This window comes from Acanthochromis polyacanthus, chromosome 1, assembly GCF_021347895.1.
Source record: "Acanthochromis polyacanthus isolate Apoly-LR-REF ecotype Palm Island chromosome 1, KAUST_Apoly_ChrSc, whole genome shotgun sequence".
NCBI lineage: Eukaryota > Metazoa > Chordata > Actinopteri > Pomacentridae > Acanthochromis > Acanthochromis polyacanthus.
Window position 1 is genome coordinate 16198409 of NC_067113.1, and position 23538 is coordinate 16221946.

Below are 23538 nucleotides of genomic sequence, written 5' to 3' on the forward strand. Positions count from 1 at the left end.
GGTGGGTTTGACAGGTCGTTTTTATTGGCCTTGTTGTTTTTCATTGAAATTTTTTTTTTTAAAATAACCTCAGGATCTTGAATAAACTGACCCTGCTGTGGTTCCCCAGATGTCGCTCCTCTTGTGCCTGACTAGCTCACTGTTTGCATTTGATATTGCTCCGTCTGAAGGTTTATTTGAATGATATCCAAATGACCGGGGATCTTTTGTTGAAACAGCAGTCGGTCTTCTGCCGTGAGTAATAAATGACATAGAGACCCTGGACAGGTGGTTGCAGCATCATTTGATCAAATCACGTTAAGCTGATGATAAAACCATTTGCTTTTTATGCAAATCAACACCGCTGGAATAAGTATTCTGGTCTTTAATTGGGGTAAAAGCTGCAATATCACATTTTAAAAATACTCAGTTAAAAGTCAAAGTGTGTCAGTATCATCAGCAAAATATGTTTAAAATATAAGTGCTATTTACACCCCAAAATGGTCTGTTTCAGTGTATTATTTGTACATGCTATATTACTGTATTAATATTATTGTTGCTTAAATATCTAAACAGCATCTAAATATACTGATCCTATATAGACTGAGGTTTACTGTTTTTTTAAGTTACACTGTCAGATGGCTTAATTTATTGTATAATTCACTGTATTTTATACAATTCATGACATCCTGACAGGTTTTTAAAGATCTAAAATGCTGTAAAGTCACTACAGAAAATGTGGTGGAGTAAAAAATACAACATTTCCTATGAATTATAGTTAAATTAAAGCAGAAAGTAGCATAAAATTAAAATACACAAGCAAAGTACACAAACTTTTGTACATGACGTATTTGAGTACCTTTGTTTTAATGCTTTACATGACCGGAACTTCTACTGTATGGGAGGCCACAGTCGTACCAATCATTTATTTACATGCTGCAAAAAGGAACAATTTTAAGACTAAATGAACATTTACTGCACGAATCCTTCGTTTGTAGTTCAGGTGGCCAGCGTTTCATTTTGCAGCCAAAAATAAGAACTGATATGTTCAATGACAACTCAGAATTTCGGTGTGAAAAGCAACTGCTAAAATCACCTATTAAACGCTTCACTAAAGCTACAAGAAAAACATTTTCTCACTTTCCACTCGTGGTGTTTAGTGATTCAGAAGTTTAGAACCAGCGCCTCTGTTCTCCTGGACAAACCACAGAATACGGCGTCAACACTTCTTACTGTTTATGGACGATTTCTCAGTTAATTACACATTCAGACTGGGACATTTATGTAAATTATCATTTAGCACTACCTCAGTATCAGCTTTTTTTCTCATATTGTCTGCGTGATCCAGAGCTTTGAATCTGTAAGAAATCCGACACATTGACCTTTAGTCATGCTACATGTTTTTTTTTTTCTTCCACCTTCATTTGCAATGCATATTTCTTGAGGTGCGTCCTGAGCTCAGTCAGATCAGCTCAGCTCCAGTTTAGTGCACCTTTTGGATACAGATGGACGGATAAGCCTGTTTATGACTGTGATGGACATGGAGATAGTGGATGTATGTCAGCTATAGCATTACTCTGGCGGAGAAGTCACTGTAGAAGGGCAAAATGAATAAGAAAAGATACTTTCTGGAGGCTCCAGAAGTCAAAGACTACCTGGTCAAAGGAGAAAGATTCACCAAATGGTCGGAGGTGAGTGAATATTTCAGTTACAACATGAGCTGGTGGTGCTTAAATGTCAGAAAGAGTGAAATCTAGCTATAAATGCAGGTGTTTCATTTAAATTTTATAGTAACAGACATTTTTGTTATATCTAAATCACTCATTTCCCAATTAGTAAACTATAATAAAGGTACAAGTGTGGTTTAAATGGTCTAATTTAGCATCAACACATCAAAGTAGATTTCAGCTCAGGAATAAGAGTCCAAACTGTGTGAAAGCCACTTCCCTTGTCTCCATCAAGGACTCGACAAAGACTGTTCCTGTCACCATGAAGATGGATCCGAAAGGTTTTTATGTCTACTGGATTAACCAGAGCAAGGTAATCAATATTAAGTGTCTGGAAAAGAAAAGAAAGAAAGTCATTGTTGAGGCAGTTGTGTCTCCGATTCACATCCTCTGTGTGGCTAATGTGCATGTGATTAGGATCTGCCAAAGCTGTGGGATATCTAAAAAGCTTCATTGACCACCTTTCCGGTCCCAGCAGCTTGTGGAGATCATTGATTGGTGCTGATGTGGCCTCACACTCCTGCTGCACTGTGCAGCTGGACTGTGATGCACTCAGTGGAGAAGACTTTCTGTCTTTAGTGCTCTTTTGTTTCCTCTCTTTCTCTCTCCTGGTTTTGCCGCATCAGAAACATGCCATTATTTTGAATTCCAAATGCATATCTTAAATTGTAAAAACATCACTACACTTTCCTGCGTGAGGTTTAAAGGCAGTCAGATATTCTTCACACACAAACACACAAAGTAAATCCCATAGTTTTTGCACTTTGCCAAAGGATGACTTGTATCTCAATCCATATTTGGACGGGCGCCTACATGTTGAATTTAGTATTGAAGATGATTCTCTGCCTCTTGTTTCTAGGAGACAACGTTCCTGGATGTTGCTACCATCAGAGATACCAGAACAGGGAAATATGCAAAACTTCCCAAAGTGAGTACTGTGGTATTATTTAATATTGTAAGCAGCACTCTGGTTCAATTAGGCCAAATGGATGCATTTCTTGTGTAAGAATCGCTGCACACATGCAAATAAAATGTAAAACCCTTAGTTTGCCCATTAATATGAGGAGCATATTTGCATTGCAAAAACTGCAGTGGACACATGTACCCAGGCTACACCCTGACTACAGGAACACACGGATGCACAGACACACAAACATAAACAAGCACTGTGCCACAGAGTGAGTCATGATCTGAGATTTCTGTGAGTGAGCTTGTGTGTATTTTCTCTCTCTCTTTCTCTCTCTGAGTTGAAAGCTGACAGTTGTAGTTTCAGTTCTTTTCCACTCCTCGCTGGCCTCCTCGGAGAGTTGCAGTATGCAGCCATCGTCATCCCTCGCCGACGGGAGATCTGAAATCTGTTCCCCTCAGGGAGAGCAGAGAGCACGGCGTCATCCCAGTTGGGGTGCCGTACAGCTTCCTCCTGCCCCCCCTCCTGCTCCGGTGCTGACATCAGCTCTGCAGCTTTTAAAGTAGAGTAGAAATAAACTGCTCGTAGGGCAGCATATGCAGGAAGGTGCATGCACGCCTTTGTGTGAGTGCGAGAGAGCGTGCACGAGGCTCAGTGTGCATATGTTTGCATGTTCTGGTCAGCACATTTGCCTGCGCCGAAGAAGCTTCCAGGTGTCCAATCTGTGCAGACAATATGTGCTTGAACTTTTTAGAAAGAAAACTGTGAAAACTATTTATTCAGGAGTTGATTCACAACAATAATATCAAAGTGAATTATGTGGAAGACGTATTCTTTGCACATTTCATCCATTCTTTTGCTCTTCACAGCACCCCAAGGTCCGCAACGTGTTCAACCTGGATTTCCCCGACAGCAACCATCTGGCCAAAACCCTGACCATCGTCTCAGGTCCAGACACAGTCAATCTGACCTATCATAACTTTTTTGCCTCCAAGGAGAAAGTGACACAGGTATAAAAATCACAGTATTTGCTGAATCTGTGTTTGGGATACTTCCTCTCTGTCACTGATCCCCTCTGATGGTTCAAATACAGCCACATGCCATTAGCTGCTATATAATGAGGCCTTGCTTCTCCTCCAGTAAGGAACCTCCTCTCTCTCTCTCTCTCTCTCTCTCTCTCTCCCTTTTAGTCTTTATTAGACTTTGTGACTCCAACATCCAGATTTAATCAACTCTAATGAAATCACTTTTGTGCTTTGTTAAAATGCAACATCCACTACTTCCATTTCCTGACTTGCACTTATTTTAACCCCCTCTAGTGGTGAGTTTGTGTGGATATCAAAGCTTTTGCAACTGAAAATGCCAAATGCAAGTCATGCTGTTGAATTAAATACAAGATTCCTGTTTGTGTTTGTGATTAAATGCACATCAGAACTGGGCTAATGACATCCTTGCGATTGCCTACAATGCTGCAAGAAACAATGCATGCAGACAAGTCTTCCTGGATAAAATGTAAGTGAACGTCAGCAGCTTGTGTCAGATAATAACTGAACACAAAACAATTTAATTCCATCATGTCATGTGAAACACAGCGTTGTAATAATACATGTGCTGCATTCAACCGTAGATACGTCCGCCTTTCTCTTCAGACCAACAAGGATGGAAAGATCCCAGTGAAACAGTAGGTTACAGTACAACCACGCAGCGGTTAGTTTGTACAGTAGATTTACATATTTCCTACTTGGTGTTTCACTGTGTGTTTTCTCAGTATTTACAAGATGTTCCCTGCGGACAAGAAGAGGGTGGAAAGTGCCTTAGCATCTGCACACCTCCCTAAAGGAAAGGTTAGAAACGGCACCCGCTGTCTACTGGAAATAAATTCCACTTTTTCTTTTTATTCTTATTGGCTCAGATATCTTAGATGAGATATTTTGTTTATAATTTAACACTCCAGATGCACAAATGTGATAAAACCAAATTTTAATACTTTTAATTTGCAGTATTTTTAAACATTTTTTTTCATAACAAAGATCTGATCTAGATATCATGTCTTCATTTTTTAGTATGACACCATAAAGCCTGATGTTTTCACTGAAGCTGCTTTCAAGACCTTCCTGACAAACCTCTGTCCTCGACCTGAGATTTACGAGATCTTCACTTCTTAGTGAGTCAACGTCTGTGCTTCACGGGCTGTCTTCTGACATGCCTCAATAATTTTTGTTTTTGTATTGTATAGCCGATTTGTATCAAACTGTATTATTCTTTAAATCTATTTAATCTCACATTTACTTTTTGAGACTTCCACAAAGTTTCAACCAAAAGCATGTTTTGAATTTGTCTTTATCATCAGCATTTTTTCTCTGGTAAACCTGTTCATTTGGCATGTAAATACACCCATTCCACGGGTCTCAGTTTCTATCTAGTAGTCATGAAGCCAAAAAAAATGTTTGTGTACATACTTTAATTGGGTAGCTGGAGATGCCTGGTGTAAAGTAAATTATGCCATCTTCATGCTCGGCCGGTCTGAGCCTCCAGCTCATGCATTAGCTGCCTGGCATGAGCTCAGGTGGCAGTTAGTGGGCCGTGATGGACACGAGCAGCATTAGGTGCAGTGCTGATGTGGCTGTCATGCCTCACTGTGCCCTCCAGCTCCACCAAACCCACCATGACGAAGGAGAATTTCACCAAGTTCCTCAACGAGAAGCAGAGGGACTCTCGGCTCAACGAGGAGCTGTTTCCACGTCTGAGGCAAGATCAGATCAAAGCTCTGATTGACAAGTACGAGCCGTTATCCTCTAATTCTAACAGAGGTGAGATCTGGAGGACCGACAGGCTCGAGATTAGCTTTTGGGCTTTTCTTTCAAATGCTCCAATGTTTCTTTATTGTTCATCTGCAGGTCTGATTTCTCCAGAGGGGCTTTTGTTTTTCTTGATGGGTCCGGAGACAACAGTTGTGATGCAGGACAGGCTGGCTAAGTGTCAGGACATGACCCAACCCGTACCCCACTACTTCATCAAGTCTTCACACAACACATACCTAACAGGTCACAAATGTCACCTTGATTTTTGCCCACACATCACCTAGCTCTTATGACATGCTGTTGGACATTCTATGTGTGACATCTTGGGCGCCTTCTTTTATTTTTCCTCTCTTCCTGTGTAGCTGGTCAGTTTTCTGGCGTTTCCTCTCCTGAGATGTATCGTCAGTGTCTGCTGTCCGGCTGCCGCTGTCTGGAGCTGGACTGCTGGAAGGGTAAACCTCCGGATGAAGAGCCCATCATTACTCACGGCTTCACTATGACCACTGAGATCCTCTTCAAGGTGGTTACACGCGCTTCAGTCTTCTCAAATTTCAGTGTGCAACAGCGTTATAGTTTCACTTCATATTTTAAACAACTTGCATATCAGCTAATGCAAATACATCATTTGGATATGAAGAGCAGCAGACAAATTTTGCAGCATCATTAAACCCTCCTGTTGTCTTCATTTACAGGCACCAAAAAATATTGTTTCCTTGTCAATCCAAGAATTCAGCAAAAAAAGTTGCTAAACCTTGAGGAAGAAAATTCCAATAATTCCTTAAAAGTTTCCCTTCAAAGACTGATTTAAAAAAAAACCCAAATGTGGCAAGAAAATTATTGCAAATATTTCCAAAAAATGAGTAGAACATCTTCCAAAAATCCTTAAAATATCTAGTGATTTCATATATATTTTCTTTTAGAACATTCACACAAAAAATCAACCAAAATCCAGCAAATTTTGCTGGATTTTGGTTGATTTTTTTGTGTGAATGTTCTTAAAAAACTTTTTGTTTTTAACATTTCCACCCAAAAAAATTTCAAAGATTTCAAAAAATGTTTAAAATGCGGACATCAGAAGTTTGACTGGGAAAATATATTTTTCCCACACAAAACTTGAGAACGGGCCAATTTTGACCCGCAGGACGACATGGGGGTTAAACTCTGTGATCAGACAGCGAATCCTCTCCTATCACACCTCTATTCTAGTAAATGGCCTTCCCCGACGTCCTGTCTGCACAGTTTTCATTGTTTCAGTATGACATGTTCTCGTATACACTCGCCAGAAGCTGTTCACACTCACCACACAGTGTCAAAATGTATCACAGCGATGAGCCCATAGATTCCCCAGTTACCATTTATTCATGCCGAGGTGCTCATTCGAAACAAAGAGCAAAAGCGTATGAAGGCTTTGAAGAGCACAGCGATGCACACACACACACGGGCAGGCGGCCATGTTTTCCTCTCAAACTCAGTGCTTCCATTTAAGGACAGCTCCACAGTCACAGGGTCCCAAACACCTCAGTCCGGTTCACTGTCAGCCTGGATGTGATAGTTTTGGAGGTGACCTCAGGGTCTCTGCATAGAAGGAACAGCTCTGCCCCCATTTATCTCTTCAGAGAATACTTGTCCCAATGCATTGGTGTCAAGATTTTGTGTGATTTCATAGTTTTATTGTGTTTATGCCCAAGTTTTTTGCTGTCTCATTGCTTTCTTTTGCTCTATTGTCAGTTCTGTCTTTGATCTAAATCAAGTAAAAGACAAGCTAAGAGTGTGCAGTAACAAAAAGGCCTGTCTTTTTGTGACATGTAACAGGATGTGATCGAGGCTATAGCAGAGAGCGCCTTTAAGACCTCACAGTACCCCATTATCCTCTCATTCGAGAACCACGTCGACTCGTAAGCTTTTACATGAACTCATGCCATGTTCTGCTGTTAACACAATGCAATGATGTCCTGATGTCATTATCCAACATATGTCTGATGTAAGTAAAGACTTTGTGGCAGGAAGAGGGGATAGTCATAGGTGTTGCTCTGATTTCTTCCAGCGTGAAACAGCAGGAGAAGATGGCCAACTACTGCAAAACCATATTTGGTGATGCCCTGCTAACAGAGCCTCTGGACAAATACCCTGTGAGTAACACAGCCTGCTGTCAAAATAGCAGCTAGATAACGTTTAAACACAGAGATTTGTCAAACAGAGCAGTTTGTCTGATAAATTAGATGCAGGATTGTCATGTTACAAAGCGTGACTTAGCTACATTTTGCGGTCTACTCACATGAGGATAATAAATGTAAAAGTTCAAGTTTCATGTTTGTCCTCTTTCTTATCTCCAGTAGACGAGGCCCTCACAGGCTCCCATACCCATTCAACTGATTTATATCAGCAGCCAGTGTGTGTTCACATCCTCTCGGCTCTGTGGAGGATATACATGTGCTTGAATCCCTCAGGCAAAGGGAGCATGAGTTTAGCTGTCTCAGATAATATCAGGGACACAGCCAGGATTTCAGAAATTAGGTCATGAGATGTTATTTTTTCCTCCAAACCCAGCATCCTAAAAATATCTCAAGCAGCCAGTTTTTCTCCCTTTAATTTATTCCTGTAGCAGGTATTTTAAAAAACATTTTTGATCATTTCACTCTCCAGATGATGAAGTCTTCTGACTTAGGTGGCATTGAAATGTTTCACTTTTTGATTTATTCATTTATTGAATGAACTGAATTTCACATCAAATAATCCAGATCATAAGAGAATGAAGTCAAATTACTTTCCTGACCTTTGAACTGTTCCTCTGGTGCCATCAGGTTAAATTTATTTACTCAAAGAAACATCAGCTTCGGTGGTTGTTAGTAATGGATAATAATGTTTGACATAATGTTTGTATGCGTGACCCCTTAAAAAAACAGCAACACTAATATGACAGATTTTGTAGCTAAATCTCTGAACATTCACTATTTTCAGTTTAAAGCTGTTTTTTTTTTTTTCTTGTATTTGTCTCTAACATCCAGCTGAAGCCAGGCCAGCAGATTCCCAGCCCGTCTGAGCTCTTGGGTAAGATCCTCATTAAGAACAAGAAGGGCAGCCATGGGAAACCAGCTCCAGCTAAGAAAACCACCACAGCAGCCACTGACCAGCCTGCAGCCACAACTGCTCCCACCCAAGACCCAAACACCCCTGCCCCAGATGGCACCGCCCCGGCCCCTACCACCCAAGAGAACCAAGGTGTGCATACAGATCTAGTTATGTTCCAAACATAGGCATGTTTAGGTTATTTTAGGTGTCACTCACATTATGATTATACGTTTAACCAGAAGGGGACGCAGCTGTGGAGGACAATGAGGAGCAAGAAGATACAGAGGAACAGGATGAGGAGAAAATGAAGACATCAGATGAGGTAAATGATGACGATTGTGGTGACGGTTTTTGTTTTTATGGCCTCCTCTGGCCTCGAGAGTCCAAACATCAGATAACCTCCTGTCAACCCCACACAGGGCACAGCTGGACAAGAAGTAACATCGTACGAGGCAATGTCATCCATCGTCAACTACATCCAGCCCAACAAATTCATCTCTTTTGACAACGCCAGAAGTATGTCTGTGCATCATGAATATAACTCACATAAAGTAGATTTCGCTAATACCCCTGGTAAATACATCAAAGTCAGTGTGAGTTATGCAACTCGTCCTCCCATTCTTCTCTTCCTTCACAGGGAAAAACAAGAGTTACGTCATCTCATCTTTTGTGGAGACCAAAGGGGAGGCGATGATTGCCAAGACTGCTGTTGAGTTTGTCGAGTATCCTTTTAGAGTGCTGCAGATGTTCTGAGGCCCCGAAAAGAAAAAGAAATAAGAAAATTAAATCTTGTGCTCTGTATTCTGAAGTGACTTAATGAGAGCAGCAATTCTGGTGAAAATATGTCGTTTGATGCAGTCAGAGGAGAATACACAGAAAAATACCAATTCATGTTTCCTAAATGATATTTCTCAGGTACAATAAGAGGCAGATGAGCAGGATTTACCCCAAAGGGACAAGAATGGACTCATCCAACTACAACCCTCAACCTTTTTGGAATGTCGGCTGCCAGATGGTGGCGCTCAACTACCAGACGATGGGTACTCAAGCACTGAAAACCGCTCAGAAATATTACACATTTCTTGCACTACATCAGCCGTCCCCCAGTTCTCCATTAACTATAATGTCCTGACATCCTTAAAATGTCATGTCCTTTTGTGTTTTAAAGACTGAGCTTCTGTCTTTCACCACAGCAGGTCAGTGTTGCACCTCTTTGTGCTGCACAGGCCTCAGCTGTGCTCTGCATCCCAAATGCTCAGTGCTCCTCCTGAAGCTGAAGAGAGGTGGCATGAATGAGCTGTTTGTGTCTATTTTCAGATTTCCCCATGCAGCTGAACATGGCTCTGTTTGAATTCAACGGCAGAACGGGCTACTTACTCAAACATGACGTCATGCGTCGCGGTGACAAGAAGTTTGACCCTTTCTGTGACAGGATTGACACTGTTGTGGCAAGCACACTGACCATAAAGGCAGGTTCACGGCCTTGTTACTACAGCCACTCTATTACTTGAACCATCCTTGAGACATCTTCAGCTTAGGGCCTCTGCTATTGATGCAAACCGAGTGTAATAAGGAAGCAATTTTAAAAGGTTAAAATAATTGACTTTAAAGCTTCAGGTAAAACTGTTCATCTGTTAAAGCTGTATCATTTATGATATCGCTTTGCATTGCAGGGAAGCTGATGAGCAATCAGTGCGATGCGTGTATAGCTGACAGCTGTTTTTTGCTCTTCTAAATTGAGCATTAAATGAGCCTGATTAGCCTTGGGAAGTCTACGTGTGCTGTGTGTTGTCCTTGTAGTTTGGATGCAGAGTCCGTAATAATACAAGCGTCCTGCTGAGACTGTAACATGGTTCCAGGTATTCAGCAGACTCTGCAGGGCTGAAAACTTCAGCTCTATTTATATCCGCCAACATGGATGGATGTACTGTTAACCAGTTCATACATCCATGTGATCCAGTCTTCTCTCATTAGATCTATTCAGGTCAGTTTCTGTCAGAGAAGAGTGTCAAAACAGGGGTGGAGGTGGAGGTGATTGGGCTGCCAGGAGACCCCAAGAAGAAATTTCGCACCAAGTGGTCCACCACCCCCAACGCCATCAACCCAGTGTGGAATGAGGAGCCTTTTGTTTTTGAGAAGGTGTGGGTTGCAGCATTTAACATCTTCAGATGTGCACAAATACAAACAAGAGTGAATGCATTTGTGTGATCCATTGTAACCTGATCTGCAGCTATTTTTTTGTCACCGTTGTTAGATCCTGCTGCCAGAGATGGCCTCTCTGAGACTTGTAGTCCATGAAGAGAACGGAAAATTCTTGGGCCATAGAATCATCCCAGTCGATGCCATTCAGTCAGGCCAGTGATGCTGAGAGGAAAAACATTTGAATTTGTTTTTCATCTAATCTACATAATTTAAAACACTGAGTCATTCAAGGCCCTAAGAATGTTAGCTAACTGGATTTTTCCTCAACTTCTGGATCACAGGAGATGCTGCCTTGTTTTTAATTTACCAATGTTTTTTTTTAATACCCTGCAGGCTTCCATCACATCTGCCTGCGCAGTGAGAGCAACATGCCTCTCACTTTGCCTGCTCTCTTTGTGTACATCGAGGTCAAGGACTACATCCCTGCTGCCTTTGCAGGTAATTAGCTTTTCACTGTATGCAAAATAAAAACTGAATCCTTGTAGCTATAGTGACAGTCAAGGACACGGCTAATGCAGTTTGGTGTATGGAGCTGGTGGGGCATTCTGCTCTGTTTAAACACACATTTATATTTAATTAAAATATGAATTTTGCTTCTGAATATCGCTGCCTCGTACACTAATGTTTCTGATTCTTCCTCAGATTTCACTGATGCCTTATTTAATCCAACAAAGGGGACAGAGAAAACCACAAAGACCCCCAAAGAGGTAACAGCAGCTGAAGCTCAGACACTAAAACTGACACATCAGTTGTATCCCCAGGTTTCCTATAAAGCTTTAACAGCACTAATTGACTTCCTGGAAGATGACCAGCTTTGCTAGATTGTCATGTCTTTTTTTTGAACTCCTGCAGTCATCCTCTGACTACATTTCTCCCTATGAGTTGCCTCTTGTGGTCCAACCCCCTGCAGGCACAGCTAAAGAAAGTGAAGCTCCTGCTGCAGGTAATGAAGTTTATAAAGGGGGCACAGTTCAGAAAAAAAAAATCAAGGTTATATTAGGATTCAGCGCTGAGTTTAAATGTGGTTTTCATTGCTAAACTTTCTCCTACTAGAAAATGCAGCATCCAAAGCTGCACCACCCACCGAAGCCACTGACCAGTCAGCCGAGACTCCACCAGAAGCTCCTGCAGAAGAAGCTAAAGAAGAAGAAAACAAGTCAGATGCTACTCAACCTATAGAAGAGCCTCCTCAAACTCCTGTCACTGCTCCAGCTGAAGATGTGGCACCAGAGGCATCTGAAACCGTTCCTGAAGCCACGGTTTCGTCTGAGGAGGCTGCAGCTGAGACCGACGAAGCCCCGAAACCAGAAGCAGCTCCAGAAGCCAAAGAAGAATCAGGCGGAGACACTGATGCAAACCCTGAGCCTGCTTCAGACAATAAGGAGGCCACAGAAGCTGCTGAAGAACCTGCTGCTGCTGAAGAACCTGCTGCTGCTGAAGAACCTGCTGCTGCTGAAGAGTCTGTGGCTGCTGAAGAGGCTGCTGCTGCTGAGGCTGTGACCTGTCCAGTAAACACACTGACCGAGCCTGCAGGATCAGATGACTCATCTCAGCCACCGACCAGCAGTGAAGGTAACACTGAAGTGCTCCATGTGCTGCACTCATCCCAGTTTCCCTCCTGTCAGCTCACTGTAGGTAAAAGCTCTCTCGCAAAGGAAATGCAAATCACTTTAGAGGTATTTTGTACTGAATAGATTTATTATAAATGCATATCCAGGGCTGACAAGTAAAAAGATTCTCACAGCCAGCCCTTTGTTTTTCTGCCGCAGAGCCTTCGACTGTGACTACCGAGCAGCTGACACAACACAAGAACTATCTGAAGGTCATCAAGCGTCAGGAGAAAGAGATGAAAGAAGCAGAGAAGAAGTATCAGAAAAAAGGAGAGGATTTGATTCAGAAATACACAGACTCCTTCAAGGCCATCAAGAAGAAAGCCTCAGTGAAGAAAAAAGAGTAAACAGATTTTTTTCCCTGTCTATTTGTTGTCATAATAGTTTTTCAAAGTCAGTTTTTGAGCTGAAATATGCAGAATGTTTGACAAAAGAGGTTTTTTTTAACGGTGTTGGTGGAAGAAGAACCATCTGTCCAATTGTTTATGGTTAATCATTCAAAGACTGTTCTGTTTCCTGCAAAGTAGCACTGAATTCTACAGCATATTAATACTGACACACTAATGAAGTTGTTGTTGTTGTTTTGGTCGATGTTATTAACAAGAATATATTTAGAAGCATGAAGAATATTCGGCGGCTAATGTGTTTTTCTGGTGAAAGCAGAATATTAGAGGAGCAGGAAAACAACTAAATGAGTAAGAGCATCAGGGCTTTTTGTTGTCGGTCCTCCACACTGAGCTTTCAGAGCAAGCCATGTGTTACTGAAGGACACGTGAGCACAGCTGTGTAGTATGTCCAGCAGCCACATGTTTGTAGACTTATTTTTGCACTAGAGAGGGTTAGTCGATAACTGTATTCGCCTTTCACGTGGCCTACATTGTTGTAACATGTTAATCGTGTCTCTCACCAGGGGAGGAGGCGACACCTCTGACTCCAGTGTGAGCAAAGAACGAGTGAAGGAGCAGAAGGAAAAAATGCAAGCTGAGCTATTAGCTCTGTGGACGGAGCAGTCTGACCAGATGAAGAAGAAGAAAGAGCAGTGTGCCACAGAGGTTAGTAAAAGCTTGAAGCTCTTTGGTTTCTATTTAAAATGAGCAAAAAAAGGCATCAGTAGTGGCAAGAAACTCTGCATATTTAGTCAGATGCTGTACTTAAAGCTGCACTAATCAATATTTTATAGTGACAGTGAATCAGATTATTCCATGTGATACAAATTATGACCCAACTCGGCAGTTCTCAGCTCTTCAGAGTATTTTAGACTCTTCCCAGCTTATTGCTTTGAATTTCTGGCCCACAAACCAGCAGTCAGTGATATAAACATAACCCTAAAGCCATGATTGCCAATGAGAAGCTAAAAAAAGCTTTCCAGTAGGCTACGAATGATGGTGCACCATTTAGGGAAACAATACGTATGGACTGATTCTGTTCCTCAGTATAGTGGAAGCCTTACCGTGTATTTAGATCCCATATTCATATTCACTATTGCACAGAATAAGTTCATATAGCAGCCAAAAGATTTCTCCCCGTTTACACACCAGCACTGCAGTGTTAGTTTTTATTGACTGGACACTGCATTTACATTCAGACAAAAGGACAAAATACATAGAAAAAGCTGTCAAAAAATACCACTGCCTTTGTGTTTTTTCTCAGTCTGCGGCCTAGTGGTTAGCACTTTCGCCTTGCAGCAAGAAGATCCCCGGTTCAAATCCCGGGTGGGCCTGGGGTCTTTCTACATGGAGTTTGCATGTTCTCCCTGTGCATGCGTGGGTTTTCTCTGGGTACTCCGGCTTCCTCCCACAGTCCAAAAATATGCTGAGGTTAATTGGTTACTCTAAATTGCCCCTAGGTGTGAATGTGAGTGTGATTGTCTGTCTGTATATGTAGCCCTGTGACAGACTGGCGACCTGTCCAGGGTGTCCCCTGCCTTCGCCTGTGTCAGCTGGGATAGGCTCCAGCACTCCCCGCGACCCTAGTGAGGATAAAGCGGTGTATAGAGAATGGATGGATGGATAGTTAAAGACCTGCTCTTCTAGTCGTCTTCCTTCTAGTCGCTGTAAAAAGTCACTCCATCCTCACCAACTTCAACACCTCTTCATGACAACTTGTTCTGCCATCCATAGAGAATGGATGGATGGATATCTATTACAGAGTTATTACACTCACAGTGGATGTTTTTCTGCATTGAGTATGTCAACTTGAAGGACATTTTCATGATAAAACTTCAAAGTTCTGGTAAAGAATGCTTGAACACTTTCCTTCTGACCACTGTTTAGACCTACCTTAGACACCAACACTTTATTAAACCATGTTTTTGCAGCTACATTCATCTTCTAATGATCAAAAAGTCAATTATAGCAGGTATAAAAACACATTGATGCTGCATGTCCTTCATTCTAGTGTTTTTGTTCTCATCTGCTTTATTCCGCCTCTTCACTGCACTTCAGAGGAGGATATTTAAAATTTGACTTCTAAGTTTTTAACATTTATTTAATTGCTGTTTCGCTCCTTAATTTGTAACTTTAGATTTGCATATCAAAATTGTTATTCATATTCTAAATATGATGATATTGTTTTTAATTAAATAACCCAACAGTCTATTTAGCAGTTAAAATTTCTTGCATGACAATCGGCAATTTAATAAACGTGCTGTTTCAACATTAGTGAATAGTCAATAGTAGTTTTACTTCAAGTTTTCATCCATACATGGAGTTTTGTTTAAAAATTGCTACCTGACAGACAGAATCTGCTCCTTGTTCGAGTGTAGTAGTGTTGATGCACCCCTCATTCAGCCAGAACTCTCCTCTTCGTCAGCTCTTGGCTGTCCTTATTATATCTAATGATTCACCCCAAATATAGCATTCATTTCCACTGCTCAGTATGCATTCACAATTCTCTTGGAACACCTAATTTTACCTCCCTGTGCTGTGTATTTGGGATCATGGGCGAACAGCCGGTACTTCAGAGGCTCTGATCATTATAAACCAGACTGAGGTGCTCTTAGTTCAGAATACAGCTGCAGGGTCAGTCAGGTAACTTTTCAGCAGCTCAGTAGAGTATAGATTGTGCTGTAGGGCTGCTGTGTGGTGACGAGCCAGATAGCATCATGCATCACAGGGCTGGGCATTTTGGTGAAACCTAAACTTAAATTCTTGCAAATTAACAACAGAAGGGTTGAACTTCTGGACATCGTTATTTAGAGCTATTTAAGTCTGATTTGGCGCTTTTATCTCGACAGTGATTTTGCCATTTCCTTAATTCTGTTGTGACAGAGACTGGCGAAATTGTTGGAGATGGCCACAGAGAGACACAGCAGCGAGCTGAAGACCCTGGAGAGGTGTGAGCACACATGCAACACATTTGGAACATGATGCACACACAATGTAGCTCTGCCGAGTCTGTCCAATCTGTGCCTTGAGACTGTGGTGTGACACTGTCTGTGCGTGTGTGTCATTTGAGGAGAAATGTTTGACATTTGGCTAAAAGAAAACCTCATATAATAAAAGATTCACCTCAGCGTGCAGGTCTTTCCATGTCCTTCGCTGACTTGACCGGTGTTATGCTTCTATGTGTGCGTGTTATCCCAAATCTCCAGCTGGCAGATGGCTATCTCAGGACAGCTATTATCCAACAGGTGTTTAAACAGCAGCAGAGAGGCAAAGGCAGCCCTGATCATGTACCTGTCCACACAGCCTCTGCAACACCACATTTAATCCTTCCTTTCCCTGAAACGATAAGGTCACATCAGACTCTCACAGCCTCCCAACTCTTAACGGAATAAAAGGCTGTTAATAGGGTCACTTTGAAGGTTTGAAATCTGTCTTTGCCTTGTTTTACAGTGAAAGCAAAGAAAACAAGAAGAAAACGCTCACAAAATCTTCATCCACAGAGAAAGCAAAGTGAGTTCACAACTCTCAGTTAAACTCTGACCAAGTTACAGCTTCTTGTCCACAGATGGAAAGAATATGAGAAGGCACTGACACTGTACATTAAGACTGTCTTGATTTGTTATTTATTCATTTTTAATTATTATTGTTATTTTTGTGTCCAACAAGTCATCATGGAGGATAGCTACACACACTTAGAATATTTTAAACCCACCAAAATGCAAACGACCACTGATTTGGAGATTTTTTTTACATATGTGCAAGAGGTCTTACTGGCAATAATTATCTTCACTTAGGCTGAAAAAGGGACAAAGTGTGGAGGTGTTGGATGAGCCCAGTCAGTCCGATGGTGCAGTAAGTATAAAACCAGCCTTTTTTAAAACTCACTTAAAGTAATAGATTTACAATTTTCTTTGAGTATGAATGTACAATTCAAACAATAGTATGTCATTTTTGGAAATCTCTTTGCAGAGAGCTAGATTAGTAGATTTACATTTACATTTAAAGGCCTAATATGAAGCTACAGTGAGGAAATAGTTAGCTTAGCTTAAAGACTGTAAACAGGGGGAAACTGCTAGCCTGAAAGGGTCCCAAGAAACAAAATCTCTGTAACATAAACACGATTTTGTATTCAACACATATTAGACTGAAGTTTTAGAGATGCTGGTAGCCTGATCTTGTTAGCACTTGTTAACAGCACTGGACCAGCTGTTTGCAGTCTTTATGCTAAGCTAAGCTAACTGCGTATTTAGTGTAAATGTAGCTTGGAAAAATCTGATGATTGGCTGAAAGTTGTAAGGCTACGCAAAACATACATAGGGACTTTTCTGATATGGGATACGTAACATTGCTGCTTCCTCAGCCAGTTAAAGTGACAGCATTCTGTAATTCAGACATAGTTAATGTTCCTCATTGTTTCATTCAGACATATACACTGCAATAGCAGAGAGAACCACGACATGCAAGGAAAAGTCATTATAACGACAGGAATAGACAGAATGTTAAGTAACATAATGGATAATAACGCGCTGAAGAACATTTATGGAATTGTCCGAACAACAAAAGTCCAAGTTCATTCATGATTTCCAAATCAGTCGATGCGTGATAATATGAAAAATATGTCAAAAGCTGTGATGATTGGGTATAATTTGTAATTCTATTCTAAGTAATTAATGATGCTACTGCTGCTCCATTTGCATAAATACGCCTAATTTTCTCGCTTTAGAGAAACTTACAGGGAAAATGCTGCATTTAATTAACTCAGAGAAACGACTCCTACAAACAGCTGGAAGCAACAATACTAAACTTTAGGTCCAGTTAATATTTTGTATAAACCTAGATTCTATTTATTATTAGTGATTAATGTGTTTTAGATCCTATCGTTGTGGTTGTGACATTTAATTTTTATTGACATTTCTGTTAGTAATGGTTGTGAAACTGAGGAGCAAAATGACTGACAAAGGTATTTTGTGACTGAGCTGTGAGGTTTTTGGCCAATGTTGTTGCTGAAATATCAAAAAAAAAAAATCCTTAAATTACTTCCTACAACTCAAAGTGCACTTATTGTGCATTCCTATCCGTTATTGCGAAGGCATGCAATTAGCTGAAAGTCATATAGAAATGTTACTAAACCTGTCCTAGTATTAGTGTTCTTTCAGATGTGAAGCCAACATTTTTAGTTGCTATCAAATTAACAGAAATGAGTGCTATTGTAGTGATATTAGAGTGTTATATCTAGACAGAACCAGACACACATCGCACTGTTTAGGCAGACTCTCTTCCAAAGTAGCATTTTTGGGACTTTAAATGAGGTTTTCTACTTCTGAAATACAAACAGGAAGTCCCAGTTTCATTGAGACTTTCTATACGCTGTTGGTCGGTAACAGCTGAAGTTCTTGCAGGCGTGAAAATCCTGCAGGAACGCCAACTGTTGTATGGTCTTGGACTAAAACAAACATTACTGGCAACCAAGAGCTTACACTGTTTATACTGTAAGCAGTGCAATTTCCAGTGAAAATGAAACAGGAAAATGCAGTTTGGTTGAGTCCTGGAGAACTTTGTGAATCACAGCAAAAGGTTTTATTTAGTCACGTGTCACAGCAATGATGGCATCAGTGTTTATGAGGAGCTTGCACTGTCTCCTGAGAATGATGAATGCAGATGTTTTTGTCTGCTGACTCTCAGCACCATCTGATCCAGACTGGAGGGGAGAATGTGATGTGTGTCCATGTCAACATTTCACATCTATTTCTAAAGCTACATGCTGATGTGCCTCACTATATTTACCACTCTGTTGGTAGCTGACAGTGGAAGAAGTAGCTCGCACTGATCTGCCCAACACATATTGTATTTAACAGTGTAACTATGGTTACAAAGTGTCCAACATTTCAATAACACATGGAAAAAAATAGTACCTTAGGCATGTTACAGCACTTTTCTTTCATGCATTTGCACGCATGCCCACATACTGTACGCCCACGTGTTTCTAACAGGTACACACACACATCGCCAAACTGTAAGTACACCCACACACACACGTGTGAACATGCGCACACAGTCACTCACAGCAGCTCCACAAGCACGGACACACACACATGCATGTAGCCCTTTGCCGGATGAGTAAAGTGCAGCAGGCCCTGACCATAGGCCAGGCTTGTCCATTACTCAGAAGCTGTTTACAGCGAACAGGACAATCCACGTGTGGCTGATGACTCACCAGGCTCTGCTCTGGTTCCTCAGTCGAGCTCATCAAGATTCAGACCTGTTTTATCTGCGTTAAAGAGCCAGACAGTTCACTCTGCTCCTCCCCTGTCAGCTCAGTCTGGATTTCAGAAAACACCTCCAACGTCCCTCCACACATTGGGGTCTCATTGCAGCTTCCATCTACCTAATCAACCTTTACCCGTTAATTACCTCAACTACTCCTAACACAATCACTTGTTTAATCAGCACACCCTCAGTACTGAAAGCCCGATTGCACGGGGGCTGTGTAATCTAACTGGACAAGTCCAACCTGTGACTTAACCATATTGATCCTCTCTATCTCTGGTTGCATCCCATGGGTCCACAGATAGAGACTCGCAGGGAGAAACATGAGCAGATGAAGTGCTTATAGACATGCGAGCAATCTTTGTCTCTCCCTTCATGCCACATGCACGCACAACACGGGCTCAGAACCACAAATCGATGGTGTTTTTCAGTTGTGACATGTTTTGTGCTCTATTGTGTTGTAGCAGTCTTCAGATTACAACCCACAGCAAGAGGTGCTGATGAAGAAACAGGCCGCTACACTGGAAGAAATCAAGGCCCTGACTAATCAGGTACGAACACTGACATCAGGATACCCTCGTTTTGTTCCCTCAGGAGGGTATTTCACAGACTTTCAGCAGAAACCGTAGAACTTAAGAGCTAAACTAGGAACTGTGAGTCCCTTTTGGACATTCTATTTCCACCGAATATGAAGACTATCCAACAAAACCAGCAGCATTTGCTTCAGAAATTGCCACACAGTAAGCCTCTTGGAACTATTGTACAGAAAACAGGTTTAGTTCCAGAGATCCTTAAATGCTCTAAGGCTCTTGCTCTTAATGTCTTTACCTTTTAATATTTTATTGCTATATAACTTTTTGATACGTGTGCCGACATCTTTTATTCTCCTAGTCGGCTAAATCGTAAATGAGTCCTTCATACCTCAGTGTACTGTAAATAAAGGTTAAATGAATGAATGAATGAATGAATGAGTCCCTCAAAAAAACTTCCTCCCCTGGGAAAGTTCTTTCAGTGGAACGGCCCCATTATATTAATTCCCCAAAGACTTACCCCTAAGCTAAACTTAATCAAAAAGTAATTAATTCTAAAATGCAGTGCCTGTGGTGATTCACATTTTGTCCTATTTATAACCTTTGCAAGGACTCACCTCCTAAACGTTCAGTGGTGCTACTCTTTAAAGAGATTTTTGTCCTTCTGATTCATGCGCTTGTACTGTAAATTGTACTACATGCACGTACAGACATCTACAATCCAAACTATGCCAATGACAAATCCTTCTTTTTCAAATACTCTGTCAACCGTGGCCATCTGTCCCTTCAGTGAACGTACGTAATGCTGCAGCGTGACACATCCAGTTTGGGCGACTGACAAAGCGAAGACAAAGCCCACCGCTGCAAATGATGTCAGATGATGATGTTTGTATGACAATCGCTCTGACTTGATGGGATCTTGGCAGCTAATATTGAGAAGAAGAGGCGCGAGAGAGTTTAGACATTGACGTGTGAATGCCAGATGGATGGTGTGGTTTTGTGTATCACCAATAGTATTAGCTTGCAAATGCAGTTGATATTATGAGAGGCAGTGGGAGGCATTCAAGTGCTTAGCAAACAAAGGGACGAATGAGGACAAATCAGTGGTGTTGCATTTAACGTGACAGAGTATTGAGTCATGATACAGGTAAATCGCATGGGGTCAAAAAAATTCTTACTTTTGCTTCAGTTATCCTAAAAATAGCCCTCGATTGCTCTTATTTAAAATCAAGCCGTGCCACTGGGCTGCTAGATTCGAGCCACCCTGAGGTCAGCAATGATCTTTATTTTTACTTGTGCCAACACAGAAATCAATTCTCTAAAGATTATGATAAGCACCTGCTGAAATAAAAGGGAAAATGTCAGCCTGTCCTTTAGATAATCCTCTAACTAACCTTCGGCCACTGTGTCGGCAGCTCAATCAAGAGGCGCTGAAGGAGCATGACCAGAAAGTGAGGTCTCTGCCAGCAGAAGTGAAGGAGGCTGTGAACGTCTGCGTCGGGGCCCATTTCCCCGAACTGGTGGACGAGGCTGGAGACAAGAAGGTTGGGGGAGTGGGCTTCTACGGAGACGTCTTCCTGGGGTAGATGTGCATTTTCACCGCTGATCCCTCAGTGCAACCCCATGCTTACTTTTTCCACTCTTATATCTGCTTTCAACTATTTACATAACCTGAACACAGCAAGGAAATAGAAGGAAATAATTTTATTAGCAAAGAGCTCAGAGTGAAGTTTCATTTGAGGTGTGCTATTCATAGTAGGAATAATATTAAACCAATAATGAATGTTTTCATGGACGTCTCATCGGCCAATGTTAGATGATTTGGAAATCATTTTTACTCTTTATTTGTGTTTCTTTTCACTAGTGAAAAACACCCTAAATTTGGCCACACAGTAACAAATGTATTCTAGATGAAGGCCCCTTATTAAAGGTTGTTGCTTGGTACTCATTTTCTCCTTTCTGTTCCCTTAATAACTTCCAAAATAGGAATAATTGTAGCAAGGAAAATGTGGCAGCAGAAATGGGTTATCAGAATCTGCAGGCTGAATGAAACAATGACTCCGTGTGTCACACTTCAGCACAGTTTGATTTTGCATGTGTGATACTCTGCAGAGTAGTTGGATTCTGTGATGTAACCACAAAAAATAAGAATTAAAAAGTTTTGCAGAATAAGAATTGAATTCACTCTGTAGCAAGGATTAAAAACCTAAAAATTTGCAACATATGGACACATAGAACATGCTAAACTATACATAAACACCGTACTGGCCACATCCTATGGAAATTGTTGAAGAATGGTAAATAAACTGGTGAAAAAATGGTGAATTAGAATTAAGAACTGCTACACTGCAGTAAGGGGAGAATTAAAACTGCGTCACAGTAAAGTGCGCCACAGCTCTAGGTCCAGATAAAGCTGGTGGAGAGTGAACTGGTTGATCATCCGGATGTCAGAAGGCAGCCTGCCAGTGCACCTGGTGTTTACCGACAAAAACTAGTGAAAACTGGTTTTAGCTGACTGTGGCAGGGTGGCAGGCGAGGTCATGTCAGGACAAGGGGGGTTACCTTGGGCAAACGTATTTATTGAAGTGAAAAGAGTAATAGAATTTATCTGGTGAGGTTCCTCGTGGTAATGAAAGACTCTGATTGGTTGGAGAGTGTGACAGTGGGAGGGATTTGGCACACCACCTAGTGGATCTGATCAACTATTGATTTTTGTAGGAAAGCATCAGGAAATCAGATACTATTAATAACTGAATAAATGATGTAATGGTGTCAGACAAGTCCCAACTTGTTCCAAAAAAGAAGGATGGACCTGGGGCGTGGAACCCCACAGCCAAAAAGTATAAAAGACAGGGCATCAAAGGGCAGGGCCAGACTTACCCCGGGGTATCTCTCAGAGTGTTTTGATCGGTGCATGGAATAAACACTTTATTTTGAATCTGAAGACGACTCCGAGACTTTTCTCTGTTTTTTCCTTGGTGAGACTACTGCAACTGTTATTTTTAACTGAGTATATTTTTTCACTGATTTGGAACCTAAAATTGAGACAATATACATAATTTCAGAAGACATGGGATACGCTACAAAATTAGGTTTGAAAAAGTGGAGCTTATCTTATAATTGGACTCATTCTATTAGACCATGTATACCTTGCAGTCAGAATTTTTTTCGTGTGATGGATTGCAAATGAATAAACGTAGATTTACCATGAACATGTGTGCTGATTCCCTTCATTTCACCAGGAAGGGTTTGGATTGGATGGCTTGTAGGACATTAAAAAAAACTGTTTATTCATGTCCATCTTTACATGGTTCTTCAGGTGTCTCTGTCTACATCACTGCATCAACTTTTTTATGGTTTCGGCTGCTAAGTACCAACTAGTATGCAACCACATGCTACATGATGAAAGCCCACTGGAAGAAGAATTTTGTCTTCTCTGATTGCTTAATTTTATAGGTAAAAAAGTATCCAATGTTTAAAAGGGAAAATTAAAAACAATATGAACATCTGAATAATAAGGATAATTTTATATAGGAGATTTTTATACATAGATATATATATTACTTTTATCCATGATTTTTTTTCTTTTTCTTTCTTTCTTTCTTTTTTTTTTATACCACTTAAGCATTTTCGATATGGTATTTTTAGTCTGGGGTGAAATAAACAGCACAGTCACTGCAGTGCCTGAGCATTTCCTCCTCGACACTACTTTCATTAAAAAAACTCCTAAATATGTCATCATGATACAAAAGGATTTTTAGCAGTTAAATCACTGACCAGAAAGTGATTTTAAATGATCTACCTACCAAATGAAATACGAGATCCACCGTACAGCTGCATCAAAAACGCAAACATCAATGGCAAAAACTAAAGAAAAGTAAATTTCAGGCTAAAGATAAGTGCGCTATTTGTAGCTACAAAGTTCAGTGGTTTTGTCAGAGGTTGAAACGTGAGGAAAAAGTCCAGTGATGATTGAAAAAGAGCTTTTATCTCTCTCTTTGTCTCTCTTTGTGCATTGCTTCAAACCTCTGGCCTGTGTAATTTGCCACATTATGGCAAA

General features: G+C 41.0%; 1 protein-coding gene across 1 annotated transcript; it reads left to right on the top strand.

The window, feature by feature from the left end:
- The first annotated feature begins 586 nt into the window (after positions 1–586).
- On the top strand, positions 587–22690 carry plcb2 (phospholipase C, beta 2). Its single transcript, XM_051951515.1, has 31 exons — positions 587–1670; positions 1942–2019; positions 2566–2634; positions 3483–3623; positions 4046–4125; positions 4241–4294; positions 4382–4457; positions 4677–4777; positions 5263–5657; positions 5777–5934; positions 7227–7309; positions 7459–7543; positions 8420–8633; positions 8723–8805; positions 8903–8999; positions 9121–9205; positions 9399–9523; positions 9801–9952; positions 10458–10622; positions 10738–10837; positions 11019–11123; positions 11328–11392; positions 11538–11628; positions 11739–12257; positions 12455–12638; positions 13206–13347; positions 15565–15629; positions 16132–16191; positions 16476–16533; positions 19413–19499; positions 20894–22690. The coding sequence occupies exons 1-31, from the start codon at positions 1587–1589 to the stop codon at positions 21062–21064; spliced, it is 3972 nt and encodes a 1323-aa protein (XP_051807475.1). The 5' UTR covers positions 587–1586; the 3' UTR covers positions 21065–22690.
- Positions 22691–23538: the final 848 nt, after the last annotated feature.